Source organism: Pseudonaja textilis, chromosome 1 (assembly GCF_049901715.1).
Source record: "Pseudonaja textilis isolate UNSWEBS1 chromosome 1, rPseTex1.2, whole genome shotgun sequence".
In the NCBI taxonomy this organism is placed as follows: Eukaryota; Metazoa; Chordata; class Lepidosauria; order Squamata; family Elapidae; genus Pseudonaja; species Pseudonaja textilis.
Genome location: NC_141990.1, coordinates 265,737,469 through 265,764,004, shown reverse-complemented (window position 1 = coordinate 265,764,004; position 26,536 = coordinate 265,737,469). Strand labels below are relative to the sequence as shown.

Here is a 26,536-nt window from a genome sequence, read left to right as displayed (position 1 = left end):
TTTGCCCTATCTTTCCCTGCTCCCCAATTTTACTACTGTTCAATTTAGTTTTCTATTAATTGATCGATTGTGCTTGCCCTGACATTTCTGATGCCAACAATACCTAGATAACCCCACTTATATTTTATTTCTCCATAGCACTTGAAATATTTATAAACTATCCATTGTATGAAAATGGCTACTCTAAAAAAATGTACAGGGCAAACATTGTAATTAGTTCTTAAAGATACATGTCCATACTAGTTTGCATTCAGTCGACCTATACTTTACACAAAAATAAATTCCTAGACATTGCAGAAAATGGGCGTCTTCTCACTCTAAAGACGTGAGGAAGGTTACCCAATCTATATACTACTTAATACTGAAATGTGGGTTTTTACTGCTACAAGGAACTCTTCAAATACTAAACATATCCCTATTGGAAGAAAACATGTAGGAACCTGTATGGATATAAAACTAAACTCAGACAGTGATGTCAGATCAGGTAGGTCTAATCAGTTCTCAAATTGCCCTATCTATCTTTAGGCCTACAGATTCCCCCATAGTGGGAGGAACTGGCTTTAACAAACTATTTGTTGATGTTGACGTCAAACGTTGCCTGCAACACTGAAAATTTATCTTGAGAGAGAACTGGCTTTTCCTCAGAGTGCAGAATCTTCATAAGGAGTAAGCAGGCCAGATGGAGAACTTTAATAAGTAATGCTTTACTAAATATGAATTCAGGACATTCAGAATCCTTTGAAAGCAGGGGTCTCCAACCGTGGCAACTTTAAGACTTGTGGACTTCAATTCCCAGAATTCCTCAAACAGCTTTGCCAAGGTTGGAGACCCGTTTTAAAGCAATAGTAAGGCAGTTTGTTGTGGTTGTATGACACCCAGTGGTAGGGAAAAAAAGTACACCATTATAAGCTGCCATTAAAACATTTGTTGGTGTTACTATTAGAAAAAAGTTGATTATTTAGAAGTCTTTACCAGCTTTTGATTTTGCTATACACAAAAACAGAAAATTCTTGCATAAATAGCACAGTATTTAGGGGAAAAAGTAATGACATTTAATAACAGTTTTAGCACATATAATCACTACGATAGTATGTAGGAGTTTGATGTGGCAGACCAGCAAAAAATAAACACAAGATGTACCATCCTCCTAATAAACTTATTTAGGCAACTGAATGCAGTATTTCCTTGCTCTATCAATGAGATAGATTATGGTTTACCTTGCAGAGTAGAGAAAAATATTTTGTTCTAAGGCATCACATACTCAAAAATGTAAAAGAAAAGCCTACAAAATAAGAGGAAGACTAGTGCATCAATTCATCACTGAGTGTTAAAAAGGAATATCTAGTCTTGCTGACTTGTACGTGAAGTAGCCCTAAAGTTACTTGTATAATGACAACTGATTATGAACTATGTAGAGATTAGGAATTATTAAAAGACATGCAAACTGCCATCTTCAAGAGCTAAAAGCTACTCTTTCCTCTTTAGTTCTTTGCACTACAGATTTCTTAAAATGAAAAGAAACCCAAGTAAATATCCAATACATTTATTGAATGCTTCAATGCGGTCTATGGAGGAATATTGGTTTAATCCTCAGAAACTCACTGATACAACATAGTGAACCAGTTGCCATCTGAATGTATAAGACGTGAAAATATTAAGAAGAGTCATCAAAGTATGCTTGGATTGTTTAGGGGAGGAAAGGTTTTAATCTTCAGTGAGAAGTACCTTCCCATTGAGAAAATCAAGCAACACACTGTAGCAGATGGTTTCTTGTCTGTTCAAAATTTGGTCTCATTAAAAATTTGATGAAAGTATTTCAAGTCTGTTCCTGTGGCATTTTTAACAATGAAATCTCATCAGTCGACTCTAGGTATTTTTAGTTATTTGCATGAAGGCATAATTTCCATCTATTTTGCCATGGCAATAAACTTAATCTTCAGTTTTTGCTTCCATCTCCTCAGCATCGTCGTCTCCATCCACTTCAGCATTCTCACGCTCCAACCTTTCCAACTGCCTTGCAAGTTCAGTCTCATCAGTGTCAGTTACCACCTTGGGCTATAAAGAAAAAGTGATCAATACGTGTTAAGCTACTAACATGGTCAAGTGAATCTGGCTTTCCAACTGACTTCGCTTGTTCAAAGGTTGCAAAAGGTGATCACGTGACACCAGGACACTGCAACCGCCATAAATATGAACCGATTGCCAAGTGCCCATTTTTTTTTTGATCACGTGACCACAGACATGCTGCACTGGTTGCAAGTGTGAAAAATGGCCACAAGTCACTTTTTTCTGTGCCTTTGTAACTTGAAATGGTCACTAAATGAACTGTTGTAAGTAGTGGACTACCTGTGTATGCAATGCTGGGACGTGAACTGCAGAAACAGAGAAGTGGAAGATGCTCAGAAAATTGGGAGGCTAGGTAGGTAGTGGAACCTGCTATACTAGTTGCTGCTCAAAAAAGCTGTGACAAAATTACTCATCATATAAAATCACTCTGGGATTTCTCGGGATATTGTTTTGTCGAAGAAACAAAAAAAGCAAAACAATTTTGGGTTTTATTTCCACTGAGCTGCAATCAATATGAAACAATTCAGCAGAATTTTTACAAACTTGTTTTCTTAATTTAAAACAATTTTGTTTCCTAAACAGACTTCACTTATTCTAATGATTTCCATTAAAATGTTATTGTTTGCTTCTACAACAAAATGTTAAAAAATTTAAGTCTTCTGGAGCAAAGGTAAAAACCCATCTCCAGCAGACCCAATGGTTGAGACGTTCTGCATCCTACACTTGATAATCATTCTGTGTTTAAGACTGAAAAAAGAGTGATAAAACATCCCATTGTGTAAAATCAGAATACCGGAAGGAAAGCACCCTTTGAACTTGATTCCACTATACACACTTGGTGGAGTACACAGATGGATAAGCTGTCAAGAATTCCATGTTGTATTACCAGACATTTCTACTCCTCCCTATAAACCCATTCTGTATCTATTTGGGTTCATTAAGGGAAGAGTATTTTGATGGTCTGGAATAATTAATATTTGAAAATATGGAGTAACTTAAGCAGATGCATACCTTTACTCAGTATCTTTCCTCTGGTTGTATTTATCCCTAAATATTATTTTTGTGTATTTCTTCCCTTCTCTTTCCCCTGTCTATTCCTCTTCTGTTCCTCCATTTGAAAGCTTTGTTAATGGCAATATTCAAAAAAACCAAGCCATAGCAGTACCTGCCAGATTAATTTGCTATCCTTTTTCTTCCACTTAAGAAAGTACTGTGACTAGAGCTACAAGGCTTTCTTGTGTCTTTCCAAATTCCTGACTTATCAACATTGTGTTCAAACAGGTCTAATAAAAATGGAGCTGAGAAAGTGGGAAGTACATGAGAAAGAGAAGAAAACATTTTCTTAGTTTTCTGAGGCAGTTCTACACCAGGGAAAAAGGAACACATGCTTTGAAGCATGTTTTGAAGCATTTGCTAATTTTCCAAATAGAACAAGAAAAATGAAGTTCTTGCTCCTGGTTGGAGACTGCAAAAAACACTGGATCTCCCCCCCTTCCCCAAACCTGGCAATAATTACAGTTGCAGGTATTAACCCTGAGGATCATAGACAAAGGTGGGAAGGAGGGGTCTGTAAGTGCCCTTGATCCCAGCCTAGCTGAACACTCAATACTTACTTCCATTTGCACATTAAAGACGCCTCTCTTCTCTTCAATTTTTTCTTTAATGACAGCCATAGCTTGGCTGAGGACAGAAAGGCCTTCAGTCCTTTCAAGTGTTGTTGTGGTCATCACATATCGGGGAGGAGCTATTAGATTTATCTAAAAAAGAATGAGGTAGTATTAGACTTGCTTTCACAAGTCTTAACCTGCTCCTCAAAACTATGGATAAAAAGATGGTTTAAATCTTGAACTAACCACAAAAGTACTCTAGGAGTTATTTCATACAGGTCTTTTCATGAAGGAGTTCTAGTATTTTGCAAAAATACTACGGTACAACATAATAAACTTTTAAATGATGTATTCCATGATATACAGGCTAACTTCCATTATTTGCAAGTTCTGTATTTGTGAATTCACTTATTTGTAACCCCAAATAAGTACTCATGGCACTGTTGATTCATGGACATGCAGAGCAACAAAATATTGGAATCAGCCAAATTGCATATTCCTGTGGTTTGGGGCCAATTCAGTATTTGTAGCTTTTTAACAGAATGTAACTACCATTAACTTCCTGTAAATCTGTTTCATTTTCTGCCTTATGGAGATATTTTTTTCTATGCTTTCAAAATATGTTTTATAACATTGGTAAAATAATCAACCCAACTGAGCCACTTTAAGATTGTTATTGGCTTTCTTAGATCAATTCAGATCTCACTTTTTCTCTCAACCCCATTTCTATACATTAACAGACTAAGTGGCATGACAATTAAGCCACATGAGGATATTAGATTTTTACAAATATATTCAAGATTTTTCCAGAACAACCAAGTCAAAGGATGTCCACTTACTTTGATTGGCATACTCTCTGTAGAACAGCTTAGGCCAGCTCGCAGAGCTTCCTTTACTGCATCTATACCCTCGTAACCATAACAGGCCACTTCAATATCTAAAAAAGACAAAAATTTGCTATGTTAAAAATGTTTAGAAGAATTAAAATCATTAGCAACTAAATATACACAGTTCAATAATATTTGCATTTTAAAGATAAATGCTAGTGAAAGATAAAAACATTCCTAACTACCAAGAGGCCATAGGCTAAGAGGTGATCCCAAGGAAAATTGTGTTACATTTGTATTTAATCGACAACATGGTTAGGTTGGAACATTTGAAGCAGAAGACACATGAAATATTCAATTTTCTTGAATTTGGTTTATTTCCTTGTAACTTTCCCCTTACAATGCAGTTTTCCTACAAATCCTGCACATTTGCATCTAATCCTATTCCCTGTTATGAAGAAAGCCTTTCTTCACTATTTTATGCTTCTACAAAATGAAAGGAATTTAACCAATGGCTGACTGGTAACATAAATGGCCAAGTCTTCACTGACTGGTAACATATATGACCAGATCCCTTTTCAAGTGGTTTGGTATTTGAATAAAATCCTATTTTCCCGTTATCCCTCATATGGGTATTTTTTATTTTTTAAAGAAATCAGTTGTCATGTTAGAAATAATTTTTAAAGCAAGTTTTTTTGGGATGGAGAAAGTTCATAACAACCATTAGAAATTTTGCAACAAGTGCATTTAGCCAGTTATACAATTTAACTACTATAAATTATAATTTGTATCTTATTACTTGGCAGAAATGTTCCATATTTCCTAATCCCAGTGGAATAGTTCTAATTAGTGATAACAGAATCACAGAATTGTTGCACCTTTAAACAATAGCAGTCAATTAATAAATTTCATGTAATATGAACGTATTACCTAATGACTGTATACTCTCAATTCAGCTCAACTGAAAGGTAAAACAATACAATTTTCTCTAGTTGTATATACAGCTATACTTCTTCTATTCATTAAGATCTGTTTTTCCACTCATTAAAATCTATATGAACCAGGGCTAAAGCTTTAGGCAGCTGGCTCAGTCATTTCACAATTTCCATCCTCATCCTTTTATTAGACCCTATTTGATCTATTTCACTGTTCTGTAGGCCCTTTATATTAATTTTCTCATTTATCTTTTAAGTGCTTTCTCTTTGATAACACCTTATCTCCTTGCCAATTAATCTCTGATTCCTTACATTTCCAGCAACTTTCCTATTCCTGTCTATCTAAAAACACTTGTGTCCCAGAAATCTATTTGAGAATTTCTGGTTCTTTTCCTTCAGAGAATTAAATAATTGTTTGGATAACTTATTCAACAAAAAATGCTATTTTTGAAATATAGCACTGTGAAATTCACTTTCCTAATCTATACCCATTCAAACATTTCCCAGTCATGCTTATTGTTCAAGTCCTCAATGAGCCCAAGATTATCACATGTTCAGATAATAATAGCTTACCATAAAGCAGAAAGCAGCATTCAACATATCCTCATAATATATCCAGTAATTGATATTTTCAAGTATATAGAATGTTCGATCAACTTAGGCAGTTTTGGGGACTCACCTGCTCGAATTTTCACTGCTTGTGGTGTCAAACGTCTATTGATATTGTCAATTAGCACACGTTTTTCGTCTTCTGTCAAATCCAGCCCGTCAAGGATTGTGGGATCACTGTATAAAATGAATAATCAAAGAAAACCTTACCAGAATTTCCTAAATTACACACAAAAGAGAAATGAGGAACTGTCAAAACAATAAACTATGCACACAGTTAAACTCATCTCCTGTTCCTGAAAATTAGGTTTGCAAAAGATACAAGTAGAGTTTATAGATAGAAGCAGGCTAGCATGCCATGTCTTCAAAATGCAGAAAAATTACTTGTTGAGTAATGATAAGGGTACAAGAATCTGCATAAAAGCAAGCAACACACAAATTTATCATCTAATTTCTAAATTAGTGAAAGATTAGAAAGGCATCTTTACTTACGAGACAGCAAGTTTGAAGGCATCATATGCACCATATCCAGGCTTTCTGTACTTGTCATCAAATACCCAAGCAGTTCTCTGAAACAAACTCTCCAGCTGTTCATCTTTTGTGTATTCTAAAACCTCAGCAACATGGCGAAGGATGCTGTAAACCTGAACAGACGCAGGGAAAAAGTTGCATAAGAATGTAACATTGCTATATTTAACACGGTGAATCCTAATCCAATGAAACAATAATGAAGGTTAATATGCAATATATCTGTACACAGGATATGCCTTTTCTTAACATGTTAAATATTTCATCAATGTGCCCATGCTCAAATTTCCTGATCCAGATAAAATGTTCACTGTCTTGTATCCTGCAATGGTATCTTTTTAGAGTCTTTGATATGTCCAAAGAGGTCAGAAGCTAAACAATTATTTTAAAGCTAGGGCAACTGTGTTAAATATGAGGGTGAAGGTTCATTCTCTGGGCTTGTGGGTTGGTTTCTGAACGTTTTGTTACCAGGCTGGGTAACATCTTCAGCGAGTTTAGGGAATGTCAGTGTCAGCCACGAAGCCCTTATAAACAGAAGAATATTGATACTGGCCTCCCCTAAACTCCACTGAAGATGTTACCTAGCCTGGTAACGAAACATTCAGAAACCAACCCACAAGCTCGGAGAACAAACCTTCACCCTCATCCTACACTCGAGCTACAGATATTCAGCACTATTGTGTAAAATATATCCTAGATAAATTTATTTATTTACTTAATTTCTTCTCTTTGTAGTGGAGTGGATAAATTCAAAATCCCATTTTCCAAAGTTAATTTACACATGCAGAACAAACAGAAAAAATGAAGTAAAATTCTGCTACTCCAGAGTTATCAATGGCATAATTGGAAAAGTCTGTGATGTAGAAATGTTTAGGTGACATGAAATCTCAAGAGCAGGGGTCTCCAACCACTGGGCCCCAGACCGGTACTGGTCTGTGGATCATTTTGTACCGGGCCACCTACTTTGCTTGGGCGCTGCCATCTTGTTTCGACGGTGCTTGAGAAAGTGCTTCCGGGTGAGCTTGTCGGTCGTCAGTTGGAAAGCGGCATTTGGGTGCTGAAGGAATCCTCACACCTTAGTTTTGTCGAAGGGGGGGGGAGGCGGCTTCGAATGAAGAGCCGTCCCGATGGCAGTGGAGTCTTGCGTTACTCAGGAGATTAAGAAAGAGCCCGAAAAGCCCATTGACCGCAAGAAGGTACAAAGGATGAGTTGAAGGTGGCGGGGAGAAGCAGGGGATGGCTGGCTGGCTGGCCGCTCGGCTCGCCTTGCCTGTGCGAGCTGATGCCGGTACTGGTCCGTGGATCATTTTGTGATGTCGGTACCGGTCCGTGGTACAAAAAAGGTTGGGGACCACTGCTCTAGAGAGAATCTTTGTATACTACTACATCCCTGATAACAGCCATAATACTAATTTGGTCATATTAACATGTTATACTGGAAATCGGCTACTTATCATTATTCTCTGTGTAGTGGAGAACTGGACTTTCTTTTATAGCTATTTGGACCATGCACACACATATGCAAGAGCAGAATACTGTGGTATGAAAAGATATTGTTCACAACATATACAGTACAGGTAGTCCTTAACTCATGACATTTAGTGACCAAAGTTACAATAGCATTGGAAAAAGTGACTTATGAGCATTTTTCACACTTGTAACTGTTGCAGCATCACCAGAATCAAGTGATCAATATTCAGATGGTTGGCAACTGACATTTATGAAATTGAAGTGCTCAGGGGTCATGGGATCATCTTTTGCAACAGTTTGACAAGCAAAGTTAAAGGGGGAATCCAGATTCACTTATCAGGGCAAAAAAAAAAAAGACTGTAAAATGTGGCAAAATTCACTTAACTGTCTTACTTAGCAATTTGAATTTAGGGCTTAACTGTAGTTGTAAGTCAAGGGCTATCTGTATAACTTTAGTTGCATGGCTCTATCTTGTTTTTCTTTATTTTAAGGTCAAGCAAACTGAAACTTTTAGCAGAATTAAAATGTATTTCATTATTCAACAAAGCAGGAGGACAAATGTTTCTTACAAAAACTTACAGTTTTTGATTTGGTGAATTTGTCTTCACATTTAATTGCCTCTTCTGGAGACACTCTTCTTTTTGATAGGTCAATATAACCTAAAATAACAAGAAATATTTTTAAATATATTAAGTCAACTAACAGTCTTTCTCTCATAAAAAAATATGTATAGTTATTAAGTGCAAGAGGAAAGATCTGTTCTTCCAAATTACTGCATACTATCTCTTCTAGTAGGCTGTTCTACAATTTTAGTCCTCTCGTTGAATGCTTTTGAAAACCATAAATATATTCCTATGGATTGAAAAAGTTGCTGTATTTGTTATGCAACTCACCTTTCTCCTTATCAACTCTTATGACAACAACACATTCATTTCTGCCAATTCGGATGAGTTTATTTATAGAACGGATTCGTCTCCTGGACAGCTCACTGAGTAAGATCATGCCCTCAATGTTGTTGTATTCCAAAAGACTAACATAGGCTCCCATTTCTGCAATGGATCTGACATTGACCATGACAACATCTTCTACTTCAGGAAATTTATGCTGGTAAAATCTACAACTTAATCCAGGCATCCTACAATAATAAATCAGAAAGTTGTAAGTACATATATATTTATAATCAAAACAATTAGTAATAGCGAAGCATAACTGAAAATAGAGTAAAGAATAATATCTAGAACTTCACAATGATTGGCTAGTTGTAAACAATGATCAGGAAAACCTTGTTTCTTTAATTTGTCAAACTAAATTCATTATTCATTAAATAACAGCTATGACATTTAAGAATGCATCTTTGTAATATAGAAAAATATTTTACATTAGATTAACATAAAAGCTCATTAAACAGCCTTATAAAAATCACACTCCCAGTATTATGTCCAAATCTGCATTAATGTACAGAAATCTAGTTGGCATGTAGATAAATGTGCATACTATCCTAAAAAAGCCAGCACTGACTCAAACTGAGATACAGAACTAAAGTATTTTAAACGTTAATACCCCACTTCAATTCTGTAACAGCTGTCTTCACAAGCCCCTTTTCAATTCCAAAACCAAAAAGAGGAGTGTGCATCCTACTTGTCAGCTGCCTGCATAAAATATGTGTTAAGCCAAAGGCCAGGTTAGAAACACTCAATCAGAACTTCAATAGGGTAGTTATAGTTGGTGGTAAGTACCATCAATGGAAAGGAAGACTTTTAAATGTGTTTATTCTGTGTCTGACAACAAGAATAACCAAATTCATCAAAAGCAGCTGTGATTTGGAAGCAAATATTTTTATGGAGAACTATTATCGGTAGATTGACAGTAGCAGCAGCCGCCTATTTTTTAAAAATCCCTTATCTGATTAGGCTGGTTAAGGAAAGGTAATCAAATTCTGCCCAAACCATTGAACCACTTATATCCAAAATGGGAGAAGAAATAACAGAATAACAGAGTTGGAAGGGACCTTGGAGGTCTTCTAGTCCAACCCCCTGCTTAGGCAGGAAACCCTACACCACTTCAGACAAATGGTAATCCAATCTCTTCTTAAAAACTTGCAGTGTTGGAGCATTCACAACTTCTGTGGGCAAACTGTTCCACTGGTTAATTGTTCTGTCAGGAAATTTCTCCCTAGCTCTAAGTTGTTTCTCTCCTTGATTAGTTTCCACCCATTGCTTCTTGTCCTGCCCTCAGGTGCTTTGGAGAATAGCTTCTTTGTGGCAGCCCCTGAGATTTTGGAAGACTGCTATCATGTCTCCCCTAGTCCTTCTTTTCATCAAACTAGACATACCCAGTTCCAGCAACCGTCCTTCATATGTTTTAGGCTCCAGTCTCCTAACCATCTCTTTAAAAAAGAAATCCTTAAGCACTTGAGCCGGACCAAAAGATCCCAGGACGTTGTTTCTCTGCCCCACCGCCCCACCAAAACCCCACCACCAAAGCAGCCCAAACGTACCAAGCATGCCAGTTTGAGGACCGGCGCTTAGAAGCGTCCTTCTCCCTCTCTGCACCCTGGGCCGACATTGGCACCTGAGGCGGGTTACATCTCTGGCGCTGACGAGCCTTTTTGCGGGCACCACCGCACAGGCCCTCCCTTCCCTCCCGCCGCTGCCGGGGCTGCAAGGGTGCGTTTGTGACCCAGTAGAGCGCGAGGGGAAAGCGGCGTGGCGGGGCCAGGGAGCCCTTTTGTGACACATTTCGAGGGGAGGCCGAGGGCCAGTTGGGGGTCCGAAGAGACGCCACAGAAGCCCATCCTGCTGGTAAGAGAGGCTCATACGGCCGCCGGGCCTCTCACGAAGAGCCCAAGAGGCTCGTAGCGGTTACCCTGCCCAGAGTTTTCCGACACAGAGACCCTTTTCCCTCCGCAGCACGGGTGAGGGAAACCGCAAAGCAAGTCCCTCCCGAGGCATGAACGTCGCGGAACGCATCCCCCCCCCAACCCCGGCGTTACCTGTCCGCTCTACAAGCCCCGCTCGCAAACGCTTCTTCGGACCCGACTCCCGCTTCAGCGTGCTCTTTTCCCCCCCGCGTCACACAGCGCAGCCGCCGCCCCGCCTCTTCCTGTTTTGAGAAGCCATACGGAAGCACTTCGGGAACAATGTCCCAATCCAGCAGTCCCCCCGCCACCCCGAATACGAAGCGGAAACGGAAGGGAGGAGTCTAATATAGCATATAGACTTCCGGTTTTCATATGTTACGCTGAGTTTCCCCGTCTTAGTCTGTTTCTCAAGATCGGCCCAATTCAGCCTATTGCTGCCCGAAGATGACCAATCTTACTGACTTTTGAGACTATGATACGAGTTTCCGCCTCGTAAAAAAAAGCTTGCCAGTATTTTGGTGTTAATCCACGCTGAGCAATTTTAATTTAAACAATTCAAAAGTCAGGACACCGGCTTCCAGATCCACAATTACTTTTAAATCTGACCCATGATGGTGGGGGGGTGGTTCTTCTCGTTAGTCACTCAGAGTCTTAAGAAGGAGGCGCTCTACTCTTCTTCCATGCGGCCCACAGTGGCTTTTCCGCAGCCTGACTTTATTTGATTTGTCAATCGCTTACAAGATAATAGGTATAAGTATAAAGACAGTTACGAATACATGAAATGGATACATATAAGAAAAATAAAAAGAATCAATAGAACAGGGACGGTCTTTGTGTTTCCCGCTTTTTCTCCCCGAAATTCCAACTAGGCGTCGCCGAGTCCGACCCATTTCCTTATCCTCGCCTGCCTCATAAGTTCGTTCTTCTCCCCCACATTTTTTTTAAATCGAAACAGAGACCTCTTAAAAGGGAGTTCTGGGAGTACCCCCACTTGATGCTTTGTCAGGTAACTCTGGATAGGGAGCTGTGACTGGCGGCGCGCTGGGTGCGGCCATTGGTGCTTCAGGTGTGGACAGCAGATCTTAAGTCCATTTTTTCAGAAATCTTTTCAAGAGTAACACCTTGCTTAGAAACCACTTTTTCCAGATCACCAAACTTAGCTGCGAAGGTATCAACAATCTTTCCGACAGCAACAATGTTGGAGTTGACTTTGACTATATCTCCGATAACTTCTGTCACCTTGGGTTGAGTTTTCATAAACGCCATGAGACTGTCCATCTTCTTGTCCAATGCCTCTACGACTCCTTTAAGGGACATGATATGATTTGAGAGCTCAGAAACTTCATTCTGAAGTGCTTTTGGAGGTGGTTCGCTGGGCTCAAATCACTTTTTCGGACAATTCCTCGGTCGGCGGCGGCTCCTTGCCGGTCACTGTTGATGGGTCCGGCATTGTTTCCACGTCCGGCATTGCCACTGCATGCACGAGTCTTTCTACGCTCGTTGCCAGTGGGTCCTGTTGAGGAGCAGCCGGCTTGTCCCTTACTGAGGGGGCCTGTCCCTTACTCAGGAGGTTAGTTTTTTCGGTCCCCTCTTGGCTCTTGTCTTCGCCATGGCCAGGTCTGTCGGGTCCACGTCCGAGAGTTGTTCCAGGCTGGACATTAAGTCTTCTTATCAGTTCAACTAAGCAGAGAACCTTGTCTGAATTCATCGAGTATGTTTTCCTAATGAGGTTGTTTCCTTTAGCTCTATGTTTCTTAACGGGGCGGCCCCGTTCGCGTGAACCACGCGCCGAGTCGCGAGGAGAAAGGGGGCGGGGCCTAACCGCGGGAAGCCGAATTGGAGGGCTTGGTGCCCTTGGTAACCGGAGGGAGTCACGTGATCGGGCTGCTGAGCCGAGGGAGAGGAAGTTAAGCGGTCCGGTGGGCTCGGACTTGGCGGGTCGATCTTGGCAGGATGTCGGGCAAGGACAGGATCGAAATCTTCCCTTCGCGGATGTGAGTTGCCCTCCTCTTCTGCCCGCTCTGGACGAGGATGGATGGGCGCGGGGGGTGGGTGGGGGCGGTCGGTCGTGCAGGGCAGCGGGCTTCTTGAGCTCAGCCTGATGCGGGGTTCACGAATTTCCCCCCTCCCTTGAACCCACTTCCTCCTGGTTGTGTGTTTGCGGGGGGCGCTCTGGTTTTTTGGCGGGGCCTGCCGGTCGAGTGGGAAGGGAATTTGGCTGGGACGTGGCTGGGTTCGCTGGGCTTTGGTTGCAAAGAACTGGCCGGGTGGTGGCAATTCGTTTGGGCTGTTTAAGGCTGAACTAAATAAAAGTGGGTTTGGGAGGGAGGGGTGGTGAGAAATAAGACACGCAACGTACATTTTTGTCCTGCATCAAAAGTCCAGCATAGTCCAGCTATTGAGAGCTGTGGGGGAGCTGGATCTCTGCAGAAAGAGGGTAAATAGTGATTTTTGGAGAGAGTGAGTCCTTGGAAGAATATTATTTCTGGTAGTTCTTCCCGACGCTTCTCTTTTTCCCCCCCCCACTCCCCCTCAGTTAGGAGCAAGCGGAAGAAACACGTTAAAGAAAATGAAGAAGTGAATCGTTCTGTCATAAGAATAAATGCTTTGTCGTATAGTCGTGCAGACGCCTTTGTAGGGAACAGGATTGTCATTGAATGTGCTCGTTTCATGCCAAGGGCATATGGGTTGAAAGGACTGGAGTCGGTGTTACTTCCTTTCTAATGTGCGAGATATAGGAATAAAGAATGGCCTTGCCAGAAATGTTAGGCATGGGGGATAAATCTCAAAAGTAGTACTCAAAAATCTGTCCATAATAGTTGGCATGATGATAATAATTATGAAGTTTTTTTAAAAAAACACAAAAAAGATTTGACAGCTACTTTGCGGGGATTTCATGTAGTCCACTTCTCTCGTGTTCTAGAAATCAATTCCAATAATTTTATTGGTGCAAATGCCCAAATAGAGTAAGTGAGCACCGAGGCCTTGCAATATGATCTTTTGTACATCTTGGTTTGTATAATCGTATTGATTTTAATGGGTTCATTTGTGCTTTAAATACAGTGGTTGAATACTAACTTCAAACTTTCCTAAACAATAAATGTCTTTTAATAATCATGTTGGGATTGCTAACTCTGATCAGAATTGTTTCTTAACTCTGCTTCTCAAGGGTTTTTATATACTCAGTATGGTTAGATATTCTCCCAATTTTTGTATGATACTGTCCACCAAATGAGATGACTCAGAGTCAGATATGTAGGTAATCTTTCAATATTTCTGTAGGTTATATTCTTGATAGTGTGCCTATACTGGTAATAGAATCATATCTATTTCTGAATAGAACTTTTGATCTTTCAAGATTTTTAATTCATATACGCTGTGTTAAGTATGTTTAGTAAATTTTTAAGTTTTCAGTAATATTTTATCATTATTTAGAGAAAGAAATATTGCATATATGTTAATTTTCTCCTTTTTAAAAATATAATGTCCAATAGAAAATGTTACTATTATTTACTTTTTCACTGCACAACTCCATAGTTGAGAGAGATATGAATTATAAAAATATTTTTGCTTTTTACTTCTTGTGAAGAAGACCATAAATGTGTATATATGATCAGTTCTGAGCCATGTCTATAAGTAAATATTCCTATTGGCATAAATCTTGCATAGATCAGCCACGCACAGTACATTTATAGGACAGACTAGTGGATGACACTGTTGATGGCAAACAGAATGATGTTGAAATGCACACACAAAATCTTGTTCTAGCTAGTAAGTGAATCAGTCTGCTAAGTAGGCAGTGGCAGAAACTAGCTGGTACAAGAATATGAAACTTCTGTTTTGTCTTCTTTTAAAAGGTACACTTCTGTTCTTGAACTTCCTTTCAACTTATTAAAATTCTGAAAAGAAACTACATAAACTCTCCTTGGACAGTACTTATGCACACCCAGTTATAGTTTACTGTTAGGGTACTAATTTTTCCTTCATTCAATAGATTTAGGTGCAGACAATTGGTAAACTAGTGATAGTTTGAATTCATTTGGAAACTTGAAGCATGTGGAAAACCAGTAGAGTGTTTAATCTTTAGGCGATTGGGGAAGTATGGAAGCCTAGATGTTGCATGTGACTTATTATATACTAATTTCCAAGAACAAATTTCACCATGTATTATATTGCCATTCTTAGTTTCTTGAACTATAAATGATTTAGTTCTTATTTGCCTTACTCTGAATGATAGTAAAGAAATAATGCCAAATATATCTTTGCTCAGAAATATATTCGCATGATGGAAAGATCCTTCCTATTCTGAAAATTCTCCTGTTGGCACTTCTTTTTTATAGCCTCCTTAGATTAGAAAAGAATTTTCCACTATTGTTAATTTGGAGTTTATTCCCTTGTAAGCAATTCTATGCTTGCTTTTCCAGGTATGCTTAATAGTGTATTTGTTTTAAGCTGTCCCCAGGCCTGTGTTCTAGATGCACCCTCAATTTCTATGTGCTAAAGAAGACTGGTTTATTTTCAGAATCATTCATCTCAAGTGATAAAATAAAAGGCCTCACTTTTTCTGATTTTGATAGGGCTCAGACTATAATGAAAGCCCGTTTGAAAGGAGCCCAGACTGGTCGAAACCTCTTGAAAAAAAAATCAGATGCATTGACTTTACGATTCCGGCAGATTTTGAAGAAAATTATTGAGGTAAGGAGTTTTGTTTTGCTTTATTCTTAAAGTTATACTTAATATTATTTTTAATAATAAGCCTTGGTGGTGCAGTGGTTAGAATGCAGTACTGCAGGCTACTTCTGCTGCCTGCCTGCAATTTGGCAGTTCAAATCCCATCAGGCTCAAGGTTGACTCAGCCTTCCATCTTTTCGAGGTGGGTAAAATGAGGACCCAGATTGTTGGGGGCAATATGCTGAGTCTGTAAACAGCTTAGAGAGGGCTGTAAAGCACTGTGAAGTCTAAGTGCTGTTTCTATTGCGATTAAATTTTTTTGTTCTTTTATCATTGTACTTTTTATGTCGAGTTCACAAGCTCTTCTTTTCTGTTCTGTTTGCAGACTAAGATGTTGATGGGTGAAGTGATGAGAGAAGCTGCTTTTTCCCTTGCTGAAGCAAAGTTCACAGCTGGAGATTTTAGGTGAAACTAATAAACTTGGGTGAAGGAAGTCCATGTGAGATGCCAGCCCTATGCTCTGGAGATTTTCAGTTATCCAGGTCATGGTTATCCCAAAGGTGCTTTTTCAAGAGGCAACTGGACTTTCTGGGTTTTTTTTTTTTTTCAGGCATTTTGCTCCTCAGGGAAATGAGAAAGCAAAATGTCTTCAAAGAAAAACCAGGAAGAAAAAGCCTTGAAAAAGCACTTTGGGGATGCCAGCCCTATCTAGTAAAATGAATCCCATGAATTTTGGCATTTGTAAATGAAATTATGAGGGAGAAGAACATTCTGTAGCAGACGCTTTAAGAAAGAATGAAATAAGCACACTCGTCAGAAGATTTATTTCAGATTAGGATTTAACATAAATGGGGAAAAAGAAAAACAGTGAGGAATTTGAATTTGTGAAAAGTATTGGCTAGTGGAATAGGTTACTGAGCTTTTTGTGGCTATTTTACAACAAGGTGGGCAACTTTTTACTCCTGGGACTGCAGAGTTTTCCAGACAATGATTCAGATTTCCTACGTGCAGTATGTTTATGTATTCAAATATTTATACACAAATGCTGCTTAAGCCTATATAGGTATCATATTTTCTTACCTTATTCCGAGCTTCCACTGTATTACTGCAGATTGTCTGTTAACAGCAGGAAGTAATTGATTGCAAGAATCAGTTATTTGATTCCTGGCTATTAATGGTGATTGGAAATAGTGTTCTGTTTCCTGCTGAGCTATAGGAACATTAGCAGGATTTCCATGGCTCTGGGACCATATTTTCTGTGGTTGAGAGCTTTATGTTGTTCATCCATGCTTTAAAACACATACTGCAAACATGACGAACTGATAATCATGGTTTGCTGTGGTCACCATCTTGAAAATTAAGTTCACCCATATTACCGTGAAAAAAAAGTTTATAGAAATCCATTTTACAAATGGAAGTGTGTTGATTTTACAGGTTAGATCATTCTGTCATTTTTGTTATAAAAAATACCAAATCCTTAAACATTTCTGCAGTTTTCACCATTAATTTTGTTTTTAATATGTGAAAAAGCTACACTTGTGACTGTTGATCTTTTCTAGATTTTATGTGAATTAGCTTCATCAGTAAGAAATAATCATTGAGTAACAAGACATGAATTTTTGTCAGATATGCTAGCATTAAGTTCTCCGTTTTTAAAGTTCTACATATTACCGGTTTTGTTAATTAAAACTGATATGGTGAAAATCTTTTAGCGAATAATTTTCAAACACCTTTATGGAAGGTCTGTGTGAATTAAAAGTTCTTTTTTTCTGCAGTACTACTGTGATTCAGAATGTGAACAAAGCTCAAGTTAAGATCAGAGCTAAAAAAGACAATGTGGCAGGTGAGTCTTATATAAGACTGTTTCTCAAGCTTTGTGGATTTCAGTTTCCAAAATCCTCCAATTGGGATTGGAGTTGAAGTCCACATAGCCTCAAAATGCTGAGATTAAGAAACAGTGTCCTAGATCATGATGTCCAATTACTCTAAGCACAATTTAAAATGCTGGCTTGTAATTTTGGGAGTTGGAAGTCCACATGAGTTAAACTTGCTGAAGTTGAGAAACACTGGCTAAATTAGGGGTGTCAAACGCATGGCATCACGTGGTCACACGATGTATCACAACTTTCCCCCCCCTTAGCTAAAATGGGTGGGTGTGGCCAGCATGTGACACATCTGGTCTTCGGGCCGCAAATTTGACACTCCTGGGTTAAATGCTCACCGCAGGCCATCACTGGGCCAAGTAATTGTAACTCCTATAGAATTCAGTTTGGACTCACTAGAGAGAACTGGATGATGACTGGAATGGAAGTTGGGAAAGGTATAATTTTTACAATCTGTTGTTGTGTGACTTTTTACAGGTGTGACATTGCCGGTTTTTGAGCATTACCAAGAAGGAGGGGATAGTAAGTTTGTATTTTTTTTCTTTGGTGTGTTAAGTGTATCAATAAACTGTACTAAAATTTCTGATTCTTATGACATAGCTTACTAAATAACAATTATCTGAGGTTTTACAAATTTCTTTGTAAGGAAAAAGTTTATTTAGTTTTTATATAACCAAGGAGATTTTAAATGCTGAGGAAGGTAAACAAATGAAAGGAATCCTGATAATTGGTAATTTCCCAGAAGAGTCAATATCAAAGTTTATTTGATTATATTTCACTTATTTATTTACTATAGTTCTTATGCCACTTGCTTACCAAATTCTAAATTTATTCGAATTTAGTAACAATTCTTTAGAAAGAATGGCTTGCTAAATTTATTATATTGCTAGCAAGGAAGATGAGTCAATTGGCACCTTCCCCTCCATTAACTAATCTCTTTCTCTAATGTCTTCTTTTGGCTTAAAAGTTTATTGAAACTTTAATGAATTAGCTAATCATCTAAATGTATTGTTTAGGTTATGAGTTGACTGGTTTAGCCAGAGGTGGTGAACAGCTGGCCAAGCTGAAAAGGAACTATGCCAAAGCAGTAGAACTCCTTGTAGAGCTAGCTTCCCTTCAGGTAGGTGGAGACAGAATGCTGTCAAAAAGACACTGGAAATCTTCACTTGGTGGATGATCACTCAAGGGATTAGAGTACTTCCAACTATTTTCATTAGGGTCTTGTTTAGTATTTTTAAGTGTATCTAATAGTTCTTTCCAAGTTAAATGACGAAGCCACGTGCAAAATCCCAGTTAAAATGGCAATGTTTTAATGTTGTTGGTTGGGAATTTCATTGGTGCTGATAATAGTAAATGGCTTTAATTGAACAAGGAAAACATTGCAACATTTAGGCTTGCTTTTCAAAACACTGCCTATCTGACCACTGCGCATAGCTCATCATCTTTTGAGTCCTAGCATATGTGCCCACACTTCGCCTCCCCAACCGAGCAGGCGAGATGGGACAGTGATGTGCCTTCCACTCAGAGGCCTCAGGATCCCACCTCAGCTGGCACGGCCCTTCAATGAGCCCCAGGGATTTCGTCTGCAGCCTCCCGTGAGCGCCAATTATCCTGAGGGAAACTTTGGAGGAAACCAGCTACTGGATGGTTTGATTAGTCTTTCACCCCTATATCCAGGTCGGATGACCAATTTGCATGTCAGAACCGCTACGGACCTCCACCAGAGTTTCCTCTGGCTTTGCCCTGCCCAGGCATAGTTCATTGCACAAATTACAAATTTGTTGTATCCGGCTTCTTGCTATATTGCCTTGTCTTTGAAACGAGCCTGTAACTTTATCTATTTTGGGGATGCATAAGACTCTTCCTGAGATCTGGTAAGAGCACTCTATAGACCATTCTGTATGCCTATTTGAGTAGAGATACACATTGCATAATCTCTTCTCCAAGCCTTTATAAAGCTATGAACTACAGATGAGTAGGGAAATCTAAACTATGTTTTTCATAATCTGACTCCCTGGTCATTCTAGTTGAAGGCTGAGGGATTAGAAGATTGGATTGTGCAAACGTTCTAAGCACACACTTCTGCACCATTTAGATATCATTGATAAGGGCTTTGGGGAAAGGAGAGACTTTCTGTATGATGTCATTTGATACCAGTCCCTTAATTTAAAGAAATGTGCCTATGAATTTAAACAAACGGGCTCCAAGTAAACAGAATCATTCTCATCTTTGTATGTGAAATGCCAGGTGAGTGACTATGTTGGTATTGTACCAGTTCATTTTGGTCTTATTTAGTAAAGAATTTTTCAGGTTTTTTTTTAGGGACATGCCTTTGGTTTGTTTGGAACTAAATTTCTGAAAGACAATCTATCTTTAATCCTGATATTACACTCCATCTGATTACACTCCATCTCATTTGCTTCTATAGACTTCATTTGTTACTCTGGATGAAGCAATCAAGATAACAAACAGGCGTGTGAATGCTATTGAACATGGTAAGTAAAACATGATAATGTGGAAAGCTTTCTAATTCAGTCTGCCTTTGGATTATGGATTTCCTGTCTGGCCGCTCACAGAGGGTCAGATTAGGTAATCATACCTCTTCAGCCCTTATTCTTAACACTGATATGCCACAGGGTTGCGTGTTGAGTCCCTTACTCTATACTCTTTATGTGCATGGCTGCATTCCCACTGATGCTAGTAATACTATTGCTAAATTTGCAGAGGATACAACAGTGGTGGGACTTATCTCCGGTGGGGGGGGGATGAGTCTGCTTATCGAGATGAGGTGGACCGGTTGCTTTCGTGGTGTGGAGACAATAACTTGGTCCTTAACACCAATAAGACCAAGGAGCTTATAGTGGACTATAGAAGGAATAGATCAGACATCCAGCCCTTGCTTATCAATGGAGACTGAGTGGAGCAAGTGGCCAGTTTTAAGTTTCTGGGTGTTACCCTAAAAGAGGACCTGACCTGGGGTGCCCACATTGCAGCCCTGGTCAAAAGGGCCCAGCAGACATTATACTACCTAAGACTTCTCAGAAAACAACAACTGAATGAAAAACTGCTGGTGACCTACTGCTGCACCATAGAGAGCATTTTAACATAATGCACCTCTGTATGGTTTGGCAATTGCACAGTGGCAGATAGGAAAGCATTCCAGAGAGTTAATGTCATTGCCCAGAAGATCATTGGTTGCCCTCTCCTCTCTTTGGAAGAGCTTTATAGCTCCTGCTGCCTTAAGAAAGTTCAAAACATTCTCAAAGATCCATCTCATCCTGGGAACCCTTTTTTTGAACTATTATCATCTGGCAGACAGTACAGAATAATAAAAACAAGGACAAATAGGCTGAAAAACGGCTTCTATCCCAGGACAGTAGCTCTTTTGAATTCTGCTCTATAGTGCAGTGTTGGTGTGGTGTCGGATTTCCGGTTCAATGTGTGAAGGGTGAAGGATGTGTGTTTGTGTTTGTTTTCACGGTCATGGTCATGATGTGCACTGAAGATGGTGTTTGATTTCATTGTACGAGGTGCAGTGACAATAAAGTAAACTAAAGCTAAGCTGTGGGTCATTTCTGTGCTTGCTGCACAACTGGTATCTACTCACCCTCTGAATCATGTGACAGGCCTTGTTCCATGATATGTGTCCTAGTATCAAGAGTTTTAACATTTGAAGATTTTCCAAGTTTGCCATTAGAGGATTATAATCCAAAGAAATCATCTCCCTAACACCTGCTTCTTTACATGGCAGTTCAGCATATGTTTCAAACCAGTTTTTTTTTCTTCCAGTAATGCCCCTGATTTAACTCTTTTTGCCTTTCATTTCAAGCAAGGTGCCACATTTTGATGTAGTTTATTTATTTACTATTCAGTGCTACTTCTTAATAGCTATAAGTCTCTAGTCCCCAAAATCTGTGCAACTGTGTCCAGTCTAGATCTGCATCACAAATAATCCTTGAAAACCTTAAATTCGTTCCTTAAAGCCTCTGCAAACATTACTTTAATAATTATAGTTCTATGTGAATAGAAATAAATTATTTTATATATGTGGAATAAGTTTGTTAAAATAACTTTCAATTACATGTAAATTAATTGTTCTTTGTCCTGGTTCTACTTCTTTTGGAGAGATGGAATTTGTTACCCTGAGATTAAACTCAAATGTTATACTTGTGCCCCCCAAAAGGCTTGTATACCCAGTTTAAATAAAACTTTGACCTGCCCATGATCATACTTGATACCTAAGAAGTAGAATATTCAAATGTATATTGCATTTGATTGGTGAAGCTTGAAAGTTATTTTATTATCCTGCTAAATTATTTCACAACAAGACTAACGGCATTTCCCTTTGCCCTGTATCACACTGGCCAGTAATTTATGTCTCACACTGCAGAAGCCTCAGATGACTATTTTGTTATGTTTCAAATTATAATATCTCATACTACCATTAATGCACTATGGATTGAGTGTTTTATTTTAGTGCTGAGATACCCATGTAGCTATATATAAATACTATAGTTTTACCGGTATAAAGGCTGCCTACGATCAAGTTCCGTTACACACTTCCTCTATATGTCTAACAATTGAATATATGAATGGCTGTTCTCCTTTGCTAGAATATCTGCATTTCTCCATGGCTCTCTTCTTTTTTAGGTTTGAACTGCCTGGATAACCACAGCATCTCTCACCAGTTCAGGGGTGGGAGAGGAACAAAAATAGTTGCTGGGTACTATCATGGGGGAGACATGAACCCCTTTAAAACAAAATCAATCTAAACAAATTAAATCAGAAATGGAGAAGATTCACAATCGCCTGACACAGCACATAATAAGTTGATGTAACTTGGATGATATCCCTTAAGGGCTTAGGACTGTGCTATGCAAAACTTTTAAGCTGGGGAGTGCTAAGGGATCCAAGAAATCTCAAAGGCTGAATCACTTTCCAAAGTATCCACCTAAATGGCAAACAAATGCTTGTAATGCTGATAAAGCGAATACAAAACATGTTGACAGAAGAAGGAATTTCCATACAGGTAGTCCTCAACTTATGATGGCAAAGGAGCCCAGAATTTCAGTCCTAAGTTGTGGTTGTTACTGAACTTAATTCTACAACTGTTTTTACAATGGCCATAAAGTGAGTCACCATAATCATAATCATGAATAATGTGCTCGATATGTAAATAGTGTGATCATTAAACAAATTCATTCTTCCAAATGGGCATTGTTTGCTGGAAACTGGCAAAACATGCTGGAAACTGCCAAAATATCTTCCCCACAGGTTACTGTAAAGTGGCTGTGAATATGAGCCAAGTGCCTGTAATGCAGTTAGTCACCATGGGAGGCAGCAGTTGCAATTTTAAGGATGGGTCATTAGTAGCTTTTTTGAAATCCGCCATAACTTTGAACTGTTAAGGGACTGATTGTAAGTCGAAGACGACCTGTTTAAGATTTCAGCTCCCACATAGCACAAGCTCTTCTTTTAAAATTGTGTGGTATAGTAACAACTACCTTTTTATACAGTGATTATTCCTAGAATTGAACGCACACTGTCTTACATCATAACCGAGTTGGATGAGCGAGAACGGGAGGAGTTTTACAGGTGAGCCAGCAAGTTAGATATTAAGTATTTTGAATCTAGAAATATTGTTGGCTTTCTGAAGCAAAGTGCAGAAGATGAAAGATGCCTGCATTAAAAATCCCATAGAAGTCAGTGTTTCATCATCTTTACCTTCCAATTTTTGGCAACAGTTAACCTTGTGTAGTAGTTGGGAGTGAAAGTAACATGGTCAAAGTCACTAACTGAGCTGTGATGGGTGAGATGGATTTGAACCTGGGTCTCCTCACTCCTCATCCAGTACCTTAGACCAGCAGTCACCAACTGGTGGGCTATGGCCCACTGGTGGTCCACAAGAAAATTTTGATGGTCCGCAGAGAAATGTCACCCCACAAAGCAATTAATCCAGGCTGTGCAGGAACACAAGGCTGCGCCGCCCACATGGCCTGCCCTTTCCCCCCACTCACTCCTTACTTCACAAACTTGCCTGCTAAGTTTCTATTTTTCCTTTTTCTGACAATCAGCTGTTCCGCTGTGCTGGGAGATTTAGATTAGCTAGGAAGCAGGAAATGGTTGGATTTCTTTCTGTCTAGCTAATCTGTAGATCTTTGGCTCTGCTTTTGAGCAAAGCTGAACCTTCCTTAGGACTGAAGCAGTGCAGACTCAGCTAGCCAATGGCAGGAACACAGATCTCTAAGTGAATCTGTGATTCTGTGAGCAACTCAATCTGACTGACTGCTCTGCCTGATTTTGGGTAAAAATTGCTCCTTTTTTATAAAAAAAAAATCAATATTTACATACGTGGTGTGTTGTGAGTTAATTTTGTGAGTTTGCTAGCAAAGTTTATGAGTTTGCTAGCAAATTTTATGTGACAGGCTCAGCTAGCCGATGGTAGGAACACAGATCTCTAAGTGAATCTGTGATTCTGTGAGCAACTCAATCTGCCTGCCTGCTTTGCCTGATTTTGGGTAAAGGTTGCTCTTTTTTTATAAAAAATTCAATATACAAATATAATATTTACATACAAGCCATGCCCGGCCAATCACCAAGCCACACCCACAAATTAGGCTACACCCACAGAACCGGTTAAGAAATTTGAATCCCACCCCTGGCCTCTGTATTTGTGTGTGTTGAGAGAGGGGGAGAGAGAGGTTAGGATCTCTCTCTTTCTCTCTCACACCAACATCAGCAAGCCACCATCAATCAAAATTCATATTAGTGGTCCCTGGGATTTAAAATTATGAGTTTGGTGGTCCCTGAGATCCAAAAGGTTGGCGGTCCCTGCCTTACACATTACACCACATTGGCCACCTGAATACTTGTTGGGAGGATAAAGGGTGTTCTGTGAGGTAGTTTTAATTTCAAAGTAAGGCTTTGTGGTCATGAAGTTGCTACATATACTAGCTGTCCTTGAAAGCTGAGGTTGCTTCAGCAAAACTTAGTTAGGAAACTAGGTTTTAAGATCAAGTCCTTTTTTTTTGACACATGTAAGGGATTAGACACAGTCCATAATTGGGGCACCATTAGTGACAGGGCCCTACTGGACCCTTGGGAAGACAAGAAACGGACCTCCTGGAAGTTCCGGTAGGCCATGCCCTCCCAGCAACTGGGCAGTGAACCGGTTGCTGGGATTTTTGAATCCCACCCTTGCCTATTCCTAACTACATTGTGAACCAAAATCTGGAGCACAGCCTTTCCAAGTGATTTTAGTGCACACTTTAGATCAGAGGTGGTGTTCAGCAGGTTCTGACCAGTAGTGGAAATTTTGAGTAGTTTGGAGAACCAGCAACTACCACCTCTGAATGGAGATTTTACAGTTTTCTTCCCCTGCCATGCCCACCAAGCCACCCCCACAGAACTGGTAGTAAAAAAAAATTGAATCCCACCATTGCTTTAGATGGCAGGGGTCCCCAACCACTGGGCCGCGGACCGGTACTGGTCCATGGAACATTTCCTACGGGGCCACCGGTTTGCTGGGTGCCGCCATCTTGTTTGACGAGAAAGTGCTTCCGGGTGAGCTTTTCCGGTTGGAAAGCGGCGTTTGGGTCCTGAAGGAATCCTTGTGCCTTAGTTTCATCGAGGGGGGGGCTTCAAACGAAACTAAGGCGCGAGGATTCTTTCAGCACCCAAGGCAAGGTGAGCCGAGCGACCGTCCCGAAGCTGTCCCGAAGCAAAGCCCATCAACAAAGGTACAAAGGAGGAATTGAAGGTGGCGGGGAGAAGTGGGGGACGGCTGGTTGGCCGGTCGCTCAGCTCGCCTTTCCTTGCCATGCGTGCTGATGCCGGTACCGGGTCGCGGATCATTTTGTGATGCCGGTACCGGGCCGTGGCACAAACAAGGTTGGGGGCCACTGGTGTATAGCACGGGTGTCACACTCAGTGTCGCATTGCCATCCTGTGACATAATGATATTTTTTCCTATCCTTTCTATAAATGGGGAGGGAGGGGAATTTGGATAATATTGTTCTTATCTTGCATTTCCATTCTAAAAGGATGAATAACAAAATCACTAAAGTTGATCTCATGCCTCCCAGATTAAAGAAGATCCAAGAAAAGAAAAAGATACTGAAGGAGAAAAATGAAAAAGTGCAAGAATTACGGAAGGCTGCTGGAGTGCAAGAACCTGCTAATTTGCTTGCAGAAGAAAAAGATGAGGATCTTCTCTTTGAATAGCTATGGATATAAAGTTGTGACTGAAATCTAAAAGCTGTGCAACTCTGTGGACCTTATTTATGAAGTTCTTTCTTTGATGTATTAGCTTAAATATTGCACTCCAGACCTATACACGGAATGTTCTTATTGTGGAAAATTGCTGTTTAATTAATTGCTTGCATGAAGCAGGATCATTTCTATTTCCTATCTGTCTTCGTTCCTTTGGTATAGGTATGGCTTCCCTGTGTATTGCCAAATTCTTGTAATAATTTTTATTCACGGTCACAGGTAAAAATTAGTGAGCATTTCAGAAATTCAGAACTTGGAATTATGTTTTTTTTCTTTCCTAAAAAAGAAACACTTTAAATTGTATCTCGATTGTACTGTAAAATCAATAAAAATACGGCTAAACGAAGATTATAGGTGTTTGTCAAATCTCCTTCACATGAATGATTCTTAAGAGTACGGTCCTAAAAGTCCCTTGCATGGTTTGCCATTGCCACCCCTCATTCACCAGCCAGAAACCAATGGCTGCTTCAGCCTCACTTCCCTGAATGGGATGCTAGTTGTCTTCTTTGGTGTCATGCAACTCTTGACTTACAGCTAAAACAGTATCACCCCACTTAATGGAAAGACTAAGTGATCACCATTGCAACAGTCCAGAACAGATTAATTGGAGTAAACGGGATTACCAAAAGTAATTTGTTTGCTCTTATTGAAAGCAATGTGATTGCATTGGCGACCTGTTACAGTTGTCTCTTGGAATTCCTTCCTCTCCAATCTATTATACAAGGGAGATGGGAAGAAAAAAGGTGATTTTAGTAGACAATCTTTTTCCTTGAGCCCCTTCCCTATCAGAGGATAGAGATTGGAGAGA

The 26,536-nt window shown here is 39.6% G+C and overlaps 3 protein-coding genes across 3 annotated transcripts; 1 reads left to right on the top strand and 2 right to left on the bottom strand.

Moving 5' to 3' along the window:
• Positions 1-1,527: 1,527 nt before the first annotated feature.
• EIF2S1 (eukaryotic translation initiation factor 2 subunit alpha) lies at positions 1,528-11,116 on the bottom strand. The gene is made up of 8 exons (XM_026708475.2): positions 11,036-11,116; positions 8,937-9,178; positions 8,623-8,702; positions 6,538-6,689; positions 6,116-6,222; positions 4,514-4,611; positions 3,681-3,824; positions 1,528-2,055 (listed from the first exon to the last, which is right to left on the bottom strand). Exons 2-8 carry the CDS (start codon positions 9,175-9,177, stop codon positions 1,930-1,932), a joined length of 948 nt encoding a protein of 315 aa, XP_026564260.1. The 5' UTR covers position 9,178; positions 11,036-11,116; the 3' UTR covers positions 1,528-1,929.
• Positions 11,117-11,736: 620 nt separating this feature from the next.
• On the bottom strand, positions 11,737-12,611 carry LOC148128186 (uncharacterized). The gene is made up of 3 exons (XM_087930515.1): positions 12,336-12,611; positions 12,055-12,286; positions 11,737-11,984 (listed from the first exon to the last, which is right to left on the bottom strand). Exons 1-3 carry the CDS (start codon positions 12,609-12,611, stop codon positions 11,866-11,868), a joined length of 627 nt encoding a protein of 208 aa, XP_087786641.1. The 3' UTR covers positions 11,737-11,865.
• Positions 12,612-12,690: 79 nt separating this feature from the next.
• On the top strand, positions 12,691-26,074 carry ATP6V1D (ATPase H+ transporting V1 subunit D). Its single transcript, XM_026708488.2, has 9 exons — positions 12,691-12,897; positions 15,481-15,598; positions 15,960-16,039; positions 17,350-17,417; positions 17,935-17,979; positions 18,474-18,577; positions 19,886-19,952; positions 22,974-23,052; positions 25,542-26,074. The coding sequence occupies exons 1-9, from the start codon at positions 12,857-12,859 to the stop codon at positions 25,678-25,680; spliced, it is 741 nt and encodes a 246-aa protein (XP_026564273.1). The 5' UTR covers positions 12,691-12,856; the 3' UTR covers positions 25,681-26,074.
• Positions 26,075-26,536: the final 462 nt, after the last annotated feature.